Source organism: Otolemur garnettii, unplaced genomic scaffold (genome assembly GCF_000181295.1).
Source record: "Otolemur garnettii isolate 467f Iridium unplaced genomic scaffold, OtoGar3 scaffold00021, whole genome shotgun sequence".
NCBI lineage: Eukaryota > Metazoa > Chordata > Mammalia > Primates > Galagidae > Otolemur > Otolemur garnettii.
This window is the reverse complement of record NW_003852416.1, coordinates 22,334,171-22,347,069: the sequence shown is the minus strand read 5'-3', so window position 1 is coordinate 22,347,069 and position 12,899 is coordinate 22,334,171. Positions and strand designations below refer to the sequence as shown.

General features: G+C 36.3%; 1 protein-coding gene across 2 annotated transcripts in view; it reads left to right on the top strand.

Moving 5' to 3' along the window:
- The first annotated feature begins 342 nt into the window (after positions 1-342).
- The window catches only part of R3HCC1L (R3H domain and coiled-coil containing 1 like), a 28,867-nt gene continuing 16,310 nt past the window's right edge, over positions 343-12,899 (top strand). Inside the window, exon 1 of one of the 2 annotated variants that reach the window (XM_023511783.1) lies at positions 343-2,136. In XM_023511783.1, coding sequence (XP_023367551.1) covers positions 352-2,136 — 1,785 coding nt within the window. In that variant the 5' untranslated portion in view covers positions 343-351. The remainder of the gene's footprint in view (positions 2,137-12,899) is intronic. The other variant, XM_003787283.2, reaches the window with a different exon arrangement.

Here is a 12,899-nt window from a genome sequence, read left to right as displayed (position 1 = left end):
ATATCATTGTTCTAATATCTGTTTTTAATTTAGCCTAAGACAAGGCTACCTGTTTAAAAAGTAAAGACGACTTGGGAAGTAGAATAAAGAGTTTTAGAGAATATGAAGAAAGGATATATGGATAAAACTCATTGGTCATGAGTTTTTTTGGGAACTTACTTCCCTTAGTTGTGTACCTGATTACATAAATTATTTTATGGCAGGTTTCATTTTCATTTTTAACTTGGGGATTTCTCAGGATGGATTAGTAGACTCTGCCTAGCCTTTAAAAATCTCATGGTTCAATACATTGTAATTAGTGTCTGGTAATTAAATCGTTCTCTTTTTTTTCTTACAGATTGAGGTGTTGCCATGCAGCAAGAAGCAGAGAGATGTAGAGTTCGAGCCAGAAGGCCTGACATGGCACTATATGTACCTAAAGCTCGAAGGGGTGCAGTTCTCCTCAAGGCAGATAATGAGGCAAAAAGCTCTGGTTTGCCTAACTCTGTGGTGAAGGAACAAAAGGAAGGCTGTCTCTCTCAAAAGGAAATCTTTAGAGACAAACCTGAGGCTCAGAGACTAAGTATTAGTCCTGATAGAAAGGACCATAATTATAGGGAGGGAAAGAAATCTTCAGCAAAATTAAGAAAAGACATATGCCTTCAAAAAAGAAATAAAGATAGTGTTTGTATTAAGAGAGAAACTACAGAATCCAAAGAAATACTATCCCGAAGACATCAACAAAGAGCCTCAAATACTGGGATTATACATAATTTACCTGTACAGAGACATTTTAAACCAAAGAAGGTAGAGGGTTTGGGTGTTGAAACCCGCCATGTGACAGGGCATGAGAGAATGCTTTTATCACAGTTTTGTTCAGAAATTAGTGAGGCTCAGGTTCTAAGCAAATCATTTCAAGATGTTGAGGTCTGCAATTTCAGTAGGCACGAACTAAGTGGGGAAACATTTGAAAATAGAGATTTGGAAAGCAGAATTGAAGCTGATGCCAAGGTTGTGGAGATACTATCCCAGTCTCCTAAAGTTTTTAGTTCTGTATTGAAACCTGAGAATATGATTGCAACAGTAAAACTAAGCTCTGATTCTGGAATTGTACAACAAGGCATACAGACATCCGATGGAATGTTGAAATGTAGCAGAGAAGATACCACTGCTCTTTATGTTCCTCGAAGTCTAGATAGAGTCATTGATCAAACTTGTGTAGACTTTGAATCTGAGAATGTAGGTGATATAGCTAGTACTACAGATTTCATCTTGTGTCAGAAAAGTAAAGGTTCCATTCCTGAGACTATGGGTCACATCTCTCATAAAATGTCTATAGCCAGCAGATTAAAGAGCACAAATGGCATTGTTGATCCAATAATGTTTAAAAAGTATGAGAAGAATGACAGCATTGCTGATGAGTTATGTGTAAAGTGTGAACCTTCTGAAACAGATACAGATAATGGACTTAAGAGTGTAGGTGACATTACCAGTAAAACGTGTATGATGGACATTACAGATGCCTTATGTGATCATATAACTGTTGGCAGCCCTTATGTGGTTGCAGTTAGAATAGCTGATGAGACCTGTAACGATATAAGTAGTTTCACAAAACATACAGCAATGAGTACAGATGCAGGTCCACCTTATGTAGCTGGAAGTGGGAATGACACTGAAAATTCTAGCAATTTGACAGCTTGCTCAGATATTTATGCTCAGAGTATTTCATCTAGTTGTATAGAGTCAACAGGAAAGTTGACAGAGAGCCTGTCAGATTGTGCTTCCTCCTCACCTATAAAGAAGATTGCTGATGGTAATTGTAATACTTTTTTGGACTCTCAACTCAGCATGTTAAATGGGACAAAATTACTTTCAGACAGTGCCTTGGGCAATGATCTGGATAGTACTGGTGATATAACAGAGACATTGCGTGAACTAAGAACTTCTGAAGAGTTCAAAACAAAAGAGCAAGATGACTCAGAGAATATAGAATTTGGTGTATCCTTTCCTGATAGAGAATCATTATCTATGGAAACATCCATGGAACTGAAAGCAACTGAAACTTCTGACATGGAGGAAAGTAATGCTCCTGAAGAGAGCTGGGAGTCTTTGTTTAATGATGATGGTGATTGCCTGGATCCACGTCTTCTACAAGAGGTATGTTTAATTGAAATTGCTTGATGCTTAGACAGTTTATAGCTATGGGCTACTGGTAGCCTTCCATATCTCCAAGCGCAGCCCTTGTCGGAATCCAAAATTCACAGAACAAATTCCTTTATTCAGTCAAAAGGCCACACTCAAAGATCCATAGGCCACATAGCCTGGATTCCCCATTGACTTAGGAGTTTGGAGGTAGTTTTGATGGACATTTGTGCACATTCATACATTCAGTCATTCAGCTTAAGAGTTCTTACTATGAACTAATAGGATTGTAGGCTGAGAAAAGAATATCTGATAGAGCATTAAAACCATACCAAATTATACTGTATCTGTAGTAGCCAGACTCTGAGAGATCTTAAGGAATAGATTAAAGATGAGTTTAATAGATTTATGCTATCTGTTGAGGAAATACCAAGAGAAACTTCTTCAAATTGTTTTTCTGTGTTGACAAGATGTATTTTACAGTGGCCTATTTGGGGGAAGGAGAATAACTTACTACTATTATTCCTATTTTATTTTTCTAGTGGCTGTTGGAATGTTCTTAGACACTGCAGAGCAGCGGTTCTCAGCCTGTGGGTCATGACCCTTTTTTATCAATGAAAATACATTGGAGCATTAGGAAGGTTGAGAACCACTGCTGTAGAGGGAAGAAAATAGGGAAGGGAAGGATAAAATAAAAGTGTCATTGTTTTTTAAGGAGTTTATACTGAGTTAAATTGCAGAATAAATGACTGTTTAGCAGATAGGGAATATATAAGTGAATAATGGCATGCTGACCAGTTGGAGTCCATAAGTATAAAATGCTGAATTTGAAGCATCTTAGAAGTTACTTACTGGGTGGCGCCTGTAGCTCAGTGGGTAGGGCGCTGGCCCCATATACCAAGGGTGGTGGGTTCAAACCTGGCCCTGGCCAAACTGCAACAAAAAACTAGCTGGGCACTGTGGCGGACACCTATAGTCCCAGCTACTTGGGAGGCTGAGCCAAGAGGAATCGCCCAAGCCCAGGAGTTGGAGGTTACTGTGAGCTGTGTGATGCCATGGCACTCTACTGAGGGCGATAGAGTGAGACTTTCTACAAAAAAAAAAAGAAAAAGAAATTACTTACTTCAGTCATTTTATTCTTTCTACCAGGCCAAAGGGTTTTTTGTTTGAGCTATTCCAGAGAGCCTTTTAAATACTAAGTGATGAGTCTTTTATTTCTAAGAATTAAACTAAAAGTATGGAAAAATTATCACATGCACATTAAGGAGCTACTTGTGGCTAAAGAGCACAGCCCGTTGGATGGAACTGACATTCTGAGCAATCCCACCTCTTTCTAGAAGGTATTTGCATGCCTTGAGTTTCTCTATACCACAGCGAGCCCTTCCTGCTGTCAGGTCAGGAAACACTATATGTTAAATATTCCTTAGAACAAAATATAGAGTAGAGAACTCTATATACAGTCAAGAAGTCCTTGAAGTTATGTGCGAACTTATATATGTATGTGCATTGTTTCATAGTTTCATCAAAGTCTCAAAGCCAATGATACCCAAAGTGTGGTCCTTGAACCAGCAGTATGAGCATCACTGGGGAACTTGTTAAAAATGTTAACTTTTTAGCCAAGAAAACTATGTATTCACAACTTTTTTCAGGTGATTCTGATGCACATAAAATTTGAGAACCACTGCTCAAAGGCAATATTCAAACTTAAGTGTACATCAGAATGTGAGTGGAGAACTATAGATAGCTGTCAGCCCATAATTAGAAAAATAATGTTCACCAGAGGTTTAAGACCCAAGTCAGGTTAAGAAATAATAATACTAAATGAAGGAAATGAGGTGAATATAGAGATGTTACTAAGGATCAAAGCATTGGGAGAAGGTCTTTGTCTGATAAAGGAAGCTGTGTTCACAGAGGCTAAAGGGCTATTCTGAGAAGTAGAGAGCACGTGTCCTTATAGGACAGAAATAATAGCTTCCTACAAAAGGGCATGACAACACAGAGCTTTTTCCACATGGTTGTACTCAGTAAATATTTACTGAATGAATGAAGTTGAGAGGGCAGAATTGAGTCTGTATTTTTAGGGTGGCCTCCAGGGATTTTCAAAACATCATTCCTGCCAGAACTTGGATCCTCTGTGTTAGCTTAAATGTGGCTTGTTAATTGGAAGAGAAAGGGGTTCAGATGTACAACTCAGTTTTTCAGGTCTTAACCACTGTTTAGAATAGGTGTAAAAAACATTTAGGCAACAACTCAGTATTTTGAGGAGCATAGTTAACAGTTAAAGAGAATGTTGGAGGGCACTGGGTTGTTTCCACATATTTGCGATTATAAATTGGGGCTGCTACAAACATTTGAGTGCAAATGTCCTTATGATAAAGTGACTTTTTCTTTTGGGTAGATAGCTAGTAATGGTATTGCAGGATCAAATAGGTTTTTGAGGACTCCCATACTTCTTTCCATAAAAGCTATACTAGTTTACAGTCTCACCAACAGTGCAGGAGTGTCTCTTTTTCACTGCACCCACACCAGCATCTGTTGCTCTGGGGCCTTGTGACATGGGTGTTAATATGTATACCGTGGAATGCTATTCAGCCATTAAAAATGGTGGAGATTTTCTACCTTTTGTTATACCTTGGAAGGATTTGCAGAACACTGCTAACTAAAGTATCACAAGGATGAAAAATCAAGCATCCCATGTATGCAATACATACTAAATTGTTGAAACTTGTAGATCAACAACAACACGCACATATGAGAGAAAAGCTCAGTTCAATTCAAGAAGTGGGAAGGAGGGCTTGGTAACTGATACATGGCACCCTTCTTACATGAAGGTCATAATTACAACTTGGACTTTACCTTACAGATGTAAACAATGTAACTTAATCATATATACTCTCATATTAATCTGAAAAAGGAATAAAAAGATAATTGGGATGACCTAAATCTGGGAATAGCAAGAAAATACAGTAGATAGCACTTTAACCTGAAAACAGCCAGTGCCTGCAGGCTGCGTTTGAATTATCTTTGGAGGTACTTATGACAAAATGGGTGTCTGTGTTGAGAGATGAGAACAGGAAGAAGGAAGGATGGATTAAGAATGCAGATAGCAGATCCAAGTCTAAAACTATGATCTCTTCCGCTTTCAGTTTTAGAAAATATAATTCTATTAAAAGATGTCACAAATCCAATAACATTAACAGCCCTTTAGTGACTTTTATTATTAATTTATTGTTCCAAACATACTTCATTAAATGCTAAAACATATTGCTTGCCTAACTTGAAAACTTTACAGCCTAATGTTTTGGCTATTTTCCCAACTGGCCCGTTTCTTTGTTGATAATGGCTAGACATATGGAGGTGTGAGTAATACTTCTCATAGGCAGGGAGCTGTGCTGAAGAGCAGGGTGTGGCATCTAATAGTGTAAAGCAATTTCCTGTGACACCTGAACCTCTAAAACTGCCTGAGGTAGCGTAGCACATAGTTAGGTGTTATTGAGCTCCTAAAACTACAACTCATGATGTGTTGGTCTCCAAAAATCACAATCTCTTAAAGCCCAAGGTATGGAATTTGATAAAATTACCAACTTAAGTTGGTATGAGAATGTTGGCATGATTTCTTTTAGCCTTCTGAGATCTTGGTACAAGAACACAGGAATTATTGTTCTCCAGAAAAAACTTTTCATAGCTCTTGCTGCTGTCTGTACTGATCAGCAAATCTGTTGGCGGGAGAGTTAGTGGAGTACCATCAACATAACATTGATGGTGATAGATACTGGCATCTGACACCATCATTGGCTATCTCTGGCCTTGACTTTTTAGATAGGGGTAAATATTTAGGTAAGAGTCTCCTAAACTAATAATTTGAAATGGTACATAACCATGGAAAAGAGAAAAGGAATACCATGGATTCCTACATATCTTCCTTCTCTGAGTGTGCTAACTCACATTTTCATACTCTCCGTCTCCCTATAGTCTTTTGCAGGAATGCTGTATGTCCATTTTTAAGTGGAAAACCTAAAGTTGAAAGGAAAAATTTATAATCCAATCACTAAAAGCAAATTATGTGACATACAAAGAGAGCAAAGACCTTCATATTATACCCCTTAGAGAACTTATAAATAGTTGGGACCTCATCTCCTTTTTTTTTTATTGTAGTAAAGTCTTTCATTTTAATATATACATAAAATTTTATTTGTACAATAACAAAATATTCTGATCGTCCAAATTTTTATAAAAAACTAAAGACCTTCACAATGTTTTGGGGGAGGCTTACTGGAAAGAAGAGTCTTGCTTCCTTACAATAAACATCTCAGACATCCACAGGCACAACTTTTGCACCTCACTGAAGGATGCAATTACTGCCAATCTTCTACTTTCACTGTGTACCACGGGCACTCAGTTCTTAATGACAGTAAACACACTGGCAGTGATACACTGCCATTCTCTGAGGGACTTTGATGGTCCATTAAAGTAGGGACTATGTCTATAAAATTCAATTTGGATATCTAACACAAACTTACTGTAAATTAAGCACCTAATTTTAAAACACTCTGTTTCCATAATTTTAGAATGGGAAACTCTGGTATTCATTTTTATTGTACACATTCTATATTCTAGGTGCCCAAGAATAATAATGATACTTCTTCTGTCTAGGCATGATTCCTGTCCTAGGAATCATAGTCAAGTAGAGGAAGAGAATTATAATGAAGAATCTGATAAATGCTAAAATATAGACCTGCATATACTGCTAAGGAAGTCCAAGGGAGGAAAGAATTGTCTTTGAATAGTTTAACACGTGAATTGGAGCAAAGTTCATGGAATTAAAATTTTAGGATGCTGTAGGATGAGGAGGACTTCACAAGTCAGGGAGGGGCTGTGTAGGGCTGGTAGTATAACCACCACCAGCAAAGGTACACAAGACTGAGAGGAAGTTTAAGGAGCACCAAGTTCTCCTGATGGTTGATATGAAGGGCACAGGAGAAGGGAGATCTGAGTCAACACTTGACTTCCAGATGTGAAGACTACTAACTTAGGGCTCTCAACTTTCTGTTAACTAATGGTTAATTTAGAAAAGTAGGGCAAATTGGAAGCTCCTGCCATTGGCACCAGTAGAAGCTTCTAGGAAATTCAGGAGGAGGATATAAGGGAGACGAGAGAGCAGAAGAGAGGAAGGGAAAGGGGAGAGTATGAGATAGGGGAGTGGGAGCGGGACAGAGGAGAAGGCAAAGGAAGATGGCATCACCTTTCAGTTAAACAGCAAATATTGAGTGCTTAGAATTTAATCAACTATAAATCGTAGATAGGTAGATAAATGTTATCACTGTTATGTTAAAGGCGCTATGCTATGTGCCAGCTTTTTCTTTGCAAGTTGCTTATGTTTTATTATAAGAGACAGTATATAACCCTGTGACTAGGTAGTTATATAATGATTAATATAAAACAACCTTAGATATACTAAAACTATTTTCTGATGAGTGACATAGACAATGGCTTCAAAGGGGTATTAGAGCCCTTAATGCTAGACTGGTTGATTCAGTTTTATATTGGTAAGGCTGTAGAATTACAAGATTATAGTTCCTACTTCTGTATTGTTCTATGTTCCTAATTTCTATTTTTAAAAAACTTTAGTGACTTATTTTGAGCAGTTTTAGTTTTATTTGAACAAAGAAGACAAAGTTCTCTTGTATCCCCTCACCCATCTGTTTCTAATTTTTATTTTCACAGTATTTGTATTAGTTCAGTTCATTTTAACAGATTTATAATTCATATTTTTATAAAAATGCCTGAATTGACATGGTATTGACTGCCTAAGTGGAGATTTATAGACTCACCTTCTAGATGCTGTATATTCTAATGCAGTCACTTGGGACATCCAGTGAAGAATCTGAGTGAATTATGTACTCTGTTTTATTGTTCATTCCATTAGTGGATGATGACTAGATCTCTGGTTCATGCAGAGAGGGAACATTAAGTAGATTTCATTGCTTATAGGTTTTTTCATTTAAATGAGGTGACTCAAAATTAAAAATCTCCCTTCTGAGCTCTATTAGATTTGTTGTATGTTTTTTTTCTCTGAATCAGCATACAAGCCAGTAGCATTTTAATTTGTGATCCTCTTTCAAAATTAAAGAAAGGTAGACAGTTTTGGACCTGTGTTGTCAGTGCAAGGGAGGATTTTATTTAAGGATTCTTGACAAAAGCTTCAGAGATTCTTAGTGTGCCTTGCTTTGTCCTTTGGCAGTGCTTTGTTTCAGTGAGCTTCATGAGGTGTGGTATGTGAGATGTGGTTGGGGCATTTTAAAATTTGTCAAGGCTCACCTAATATACACAATGTGAGGGTGTTTAGCATGCTCCCTGGGTAAGGGGTCAGCTACAGCTTGGGCTTTACCTTAGAAGTGAAAACAGTATAACCTAAAAATTTGTACCCTCATATTAATTTGAAATAAAAAAAGGATAAAAAAAATTTATCAAGGTTTATGGTGAATCATAAAATTTTTAATTGATTTTCCTCAATAGAAAGTGAGTTAATAAGCAGTTATGTAGCTACAAGGTAACATTGGAAGAGAAAAACAGTAATAAAAGACTTGAATAACCTAACTTACGTTATTGAGAATTGACTGGGTTAATTCTGTAAGTAGACTTGGTGACTTTTAGAGCAACTGTAGTGATTTTATACCGCCAACTTGAGATCAAATCTTGTCCTTGTCTCCCATATGTAAATTTGTTAATAACCTGTAACTGTAGCTTAAAAACCTTTATTATATGTGTGTTTTATTAAAAGCACCTGTAGGAGTTTTCTTATTTCTGCCTTCCAAGATCTGAGTCAGGAAATGTCTAGAAAGTAGAACTTTTTCCTGCCTTAGAAATGGAATGGCACAAGTCTGTTTTAAAAAGTAGAATGTTACCATTGAAGTCATTTCTGAGAATAAGTCTCATTAGCTCCACAAGACTGTATAAGGAGTCTAGTGTCTAGTCTACTCTAGTGTTATTTATCCTATTTAGGCTGTCCCTGAGTTACAAACATGTGACTTGCATACAACTCATACTTACAACCCCGAGTTACAAACATGTGACTTGCATACAACTCACACTTAGAAATGGAGGCTATTACAATAAGCCCCTGAATTACAAACATTTGACTGATGTATGATTCACATTTACAAATGGAAGCTATTACAGTAGTAGGTAAATGTATCTGTTCCACCTTATGTACAAATTCAACTTAAGAATAAACTTTAAGGCTCGGCGCCTATAGCTCAACCGGCTAAGGCGCCAGCCATGTACACCTAAGGTGGCGGGTTCGAATCCCCCGCCCGGACCCGCCAAACAACAATGATGGCTGCAACCAAAAAATAGCCGGGCGCTGTGGCGGGCACCTGTGGTCCCAGCTACTTGGGAGGCGGAGGCAGGAGACTCGCTTGAGCCCAGGAGTTGGAGGTTGCTGTGAGCTGTGATGCCACGGTACTCTGTCCAGGGGGACAGCTTGAGGCTCTGTCTCAAAAAAAAAAAAAAAAAAAAAAAAAAAAAGAATAAACTTTAAGAACCGATTTTGTTCATATCCTCAGGACTGCTTGTATCTAGTCTAGCCCCCTCTTGTTTTATAGGTAAGGTAACTAAGGCTCAGAAAGGTTGTACTTACCTATTTAAGGTTAATTAGTGAGTAGAGCTGGCACTAGAGTCAGTAAGTCCTGGTTTCAAGCTGTAGGCTCTTTCTATAACACACAGTGTTTTTCACCCTTTTCTTTTTCTCACAGAGCACTTGCAGCTATAGTTAAACTTCTGCAGCACTTAAAAGAATATACTTTGTTTTGAACTGCTTTTGAAAATAATTAATGATCTTTAAAAATTTTTGTGGCACACCTAAGATCCTCTCACTTCACATCAGTTGAAAAATCACTGCATTAACTCTTTGCTTTCACCTGACAGGTCTCTGTGAGTCGAATATTCTTTGCCCAGCTCTACTGTTGGGAATGTGAGGGGTAAAAGAGAAGGAGTTTATAGTTCTGTGGATCTAATGACACTTATTCTCAGAAATGACATGAAAGAAAAATAAAGGAGTGTTCTGTTTCACTGAATTGAAAATGCTGTTGATTGTGATGTATGCCATTTTTATATATTACTAAGAAAGAACTTTGACACAATGCTTTTCCCTTAGAATTTTAATTTTATACATATTGAAAACTCTTATAGACTTAAACATAAGTTTTTTATTTCATTCTCTTATATACATGAAATGAAAATTGTAGGTAAAATAAATTAAGATTTTCTTAACCAACTGAATTTTTTTTTTTTTGGATATTGATTTTGTACCTTGCAGCTTTACTGAATTCATCAGTTCTAAGAGTTTTTTGGTGAAGTCTTTAGATTTTGCTCCATATAAGATTATGTCTCAGTAGGAACGATTTGATTTCTCTTTTCCAATTTGGATGCCTTTTATTTCTTTGTGTTGCTTGATTGCTCTGTCCAGGACTTCAGTGCTGTGTTGAATAAGAATGGTGAAAATGGGTATTCTTATCTTGTTCCAGTTCTTAGAGGAAAGGCTTTTTTTTAGCTTTTCCCCATTCAGTCTGATGTTAGTTGTGGATTTGTCATATACAGCTTTTATTATATTGAACTGTGTTCCTTCTGTGCCTAATTTGTTGAATTTTTATCATGAGGGGGTATTGAACTTTATCAGATGCTTTTTATTCATCTGTCAAGATGTTTCTGTGGCTTTTGTCATTCCTTCTGTTGATGTGTGTATGTTGAAACATCCTTGCATCCCTGGGATGAAATTCGTTTTATCATGGTGTGTTCTTTTATATGCTTTGGGGGGTGGTTTGTTAGTATTTTGTTGAGGATTTTTATATCTGTGTTCATTAGGAATATTGGCCAATAGTTACTCTTTTAAAATTGTATTCTGGGGGTGTTCGGTATCAGGATAATGCTGGCCTCGTATAATGAGTTAGGAAGAATTCTCTTCTCTTCAATTTTTTCAGAAATGTTTAAGAATTGGTGTTAGTTCTTTATAAGTTTGATAGAATTTAACAGTAAGATCATCCAGTCCTGAGCTTTTCCTTGTTGGGAGATGTTGTATTACCAATTCAGACTGTTATTGGTGTTTTCAGGTTTTATGTTTCTTCCTAGTTTAATCTTGGTAGGTTGTACATGTCCAGGAATTTATACATTTCCTGTAGGTTTTTCAGTTTGTTCATGTATAACAATTAGTGTTTCTGTGGTGTCAATTGTAATTTCTCCTTTTCATTTATGACTTTATTTATTTGAGTCTTCTCTCCTTTTGCTTGGTAAGTGAAGATAGTGGTTTATCACTTTTGTTTATTTTTTCAAAAAAGCAACCATTTCTTGATCCTTTGTTAATTTTTTAGTCTTGTTTAATTCTGTTCTGGTCTGTGTTATATCTTTCCTTCTACTAATTTTGAGTTTGATTTGTTTTTGTTTTTCTATCTCCTTGAGGTACATTGTTAGGTTAGTTAAAATCTTTCTACTTTTAAAATTTGGGTGTTTCTTGCAGTAAACTTCGCTCTTAGCTCTGTTTTTTCTGTAGCCCCTAGATTTTGGTATATTGTATTTCCAGTTTAATTTGTTTCAAGAAATTTCTAATTTCCTTCTTAATTTTTTCAATGGTCATTCAGCAGCATATTATTTAATTTCTATGTATTTTTACGGTTCCCAGAGTTCCTCTTATTATTGATTCCATGGTCTGAAAAGACACTTGATAATAGTTATGTTTTTTTAAATTCTTGAGACTTGCTTTGTTGCCTATCATGGTCTATCCTAGAGAATGTTCTATATGCTGATGAGAATGTATATTTTGAAGTCATTGCATAAAAATGTTCTGTAAATACCTGTTAGGTCCTTTTGGTCGAAAGTGTGACTCCAGTGTTTATTTTGTTAATTGTCTATTAATAGATGATCTGTGCAGTGCTCTGAGTAGGGTGTTGAAATTCCTACCTATTATTGTATCAGAGTCTATTCTTCCCTTTAGATCTAATAATATTTGCTTTGTACAGGGTAGAGATAAAGTTTGTGTGCAATTTAAATAGTAAACTAATTTACTATTAGTTTTAAATTAGTAAACTAATTTAAATTGCACACAAACTTTATGTCCACCCTATGTATCTGGGTGCTCCAATGTTGGGTGCCTATATATTTAGAATCATTATATTCTCTTGCTGAATTGATCCCTCTGTTATAATATAGTGATTTTTTTAAATTCTTTTTACAGTTTTTGACTTAAAGTCTATTTTATCTGATGTAAGTGGAGCTATTCCTGCTCACTTTTGGTGTCTGTTTGTATGGCGTATCTTTTTTCATCCCCTAATTTTCATTCTGTATTTGTCTTTACAGATGAAGTGAGTTTCTTGTAGGCAGGATATAGTTGCACTTGGGTTTTTTTAATCCATCCTACATCTTTTAAGTAAAGAATTTAATCCATTTACTTCAAGGTTATTATTGATAGGTGAGGACTTATTCTTGTTCTTGGTTGTTTTCTGGTTGTTTTGTTAAATAGGGAATCTTCCCCCACTCAGTGTTTTTAATTGGCTTGTCAAAGATCAAATAATGGTAAGTAGCTGGGTTCACCTCTTGGTTCTGTATTCTGTTCTATACATCTGCCTCTGTTTTTGTGCCAGTACCATGTTGTTTTGATCACTTAACTATTTGTAGTATAGTCTGAGGTTTGGTAGCATGATTCCTCCTGCTTTGTTTTTATTTCTGAGTAATGTCTTGGCTATTCGAGGTTTTTTCTGATTCCATATTAAACGAAGTATTATTTTTTC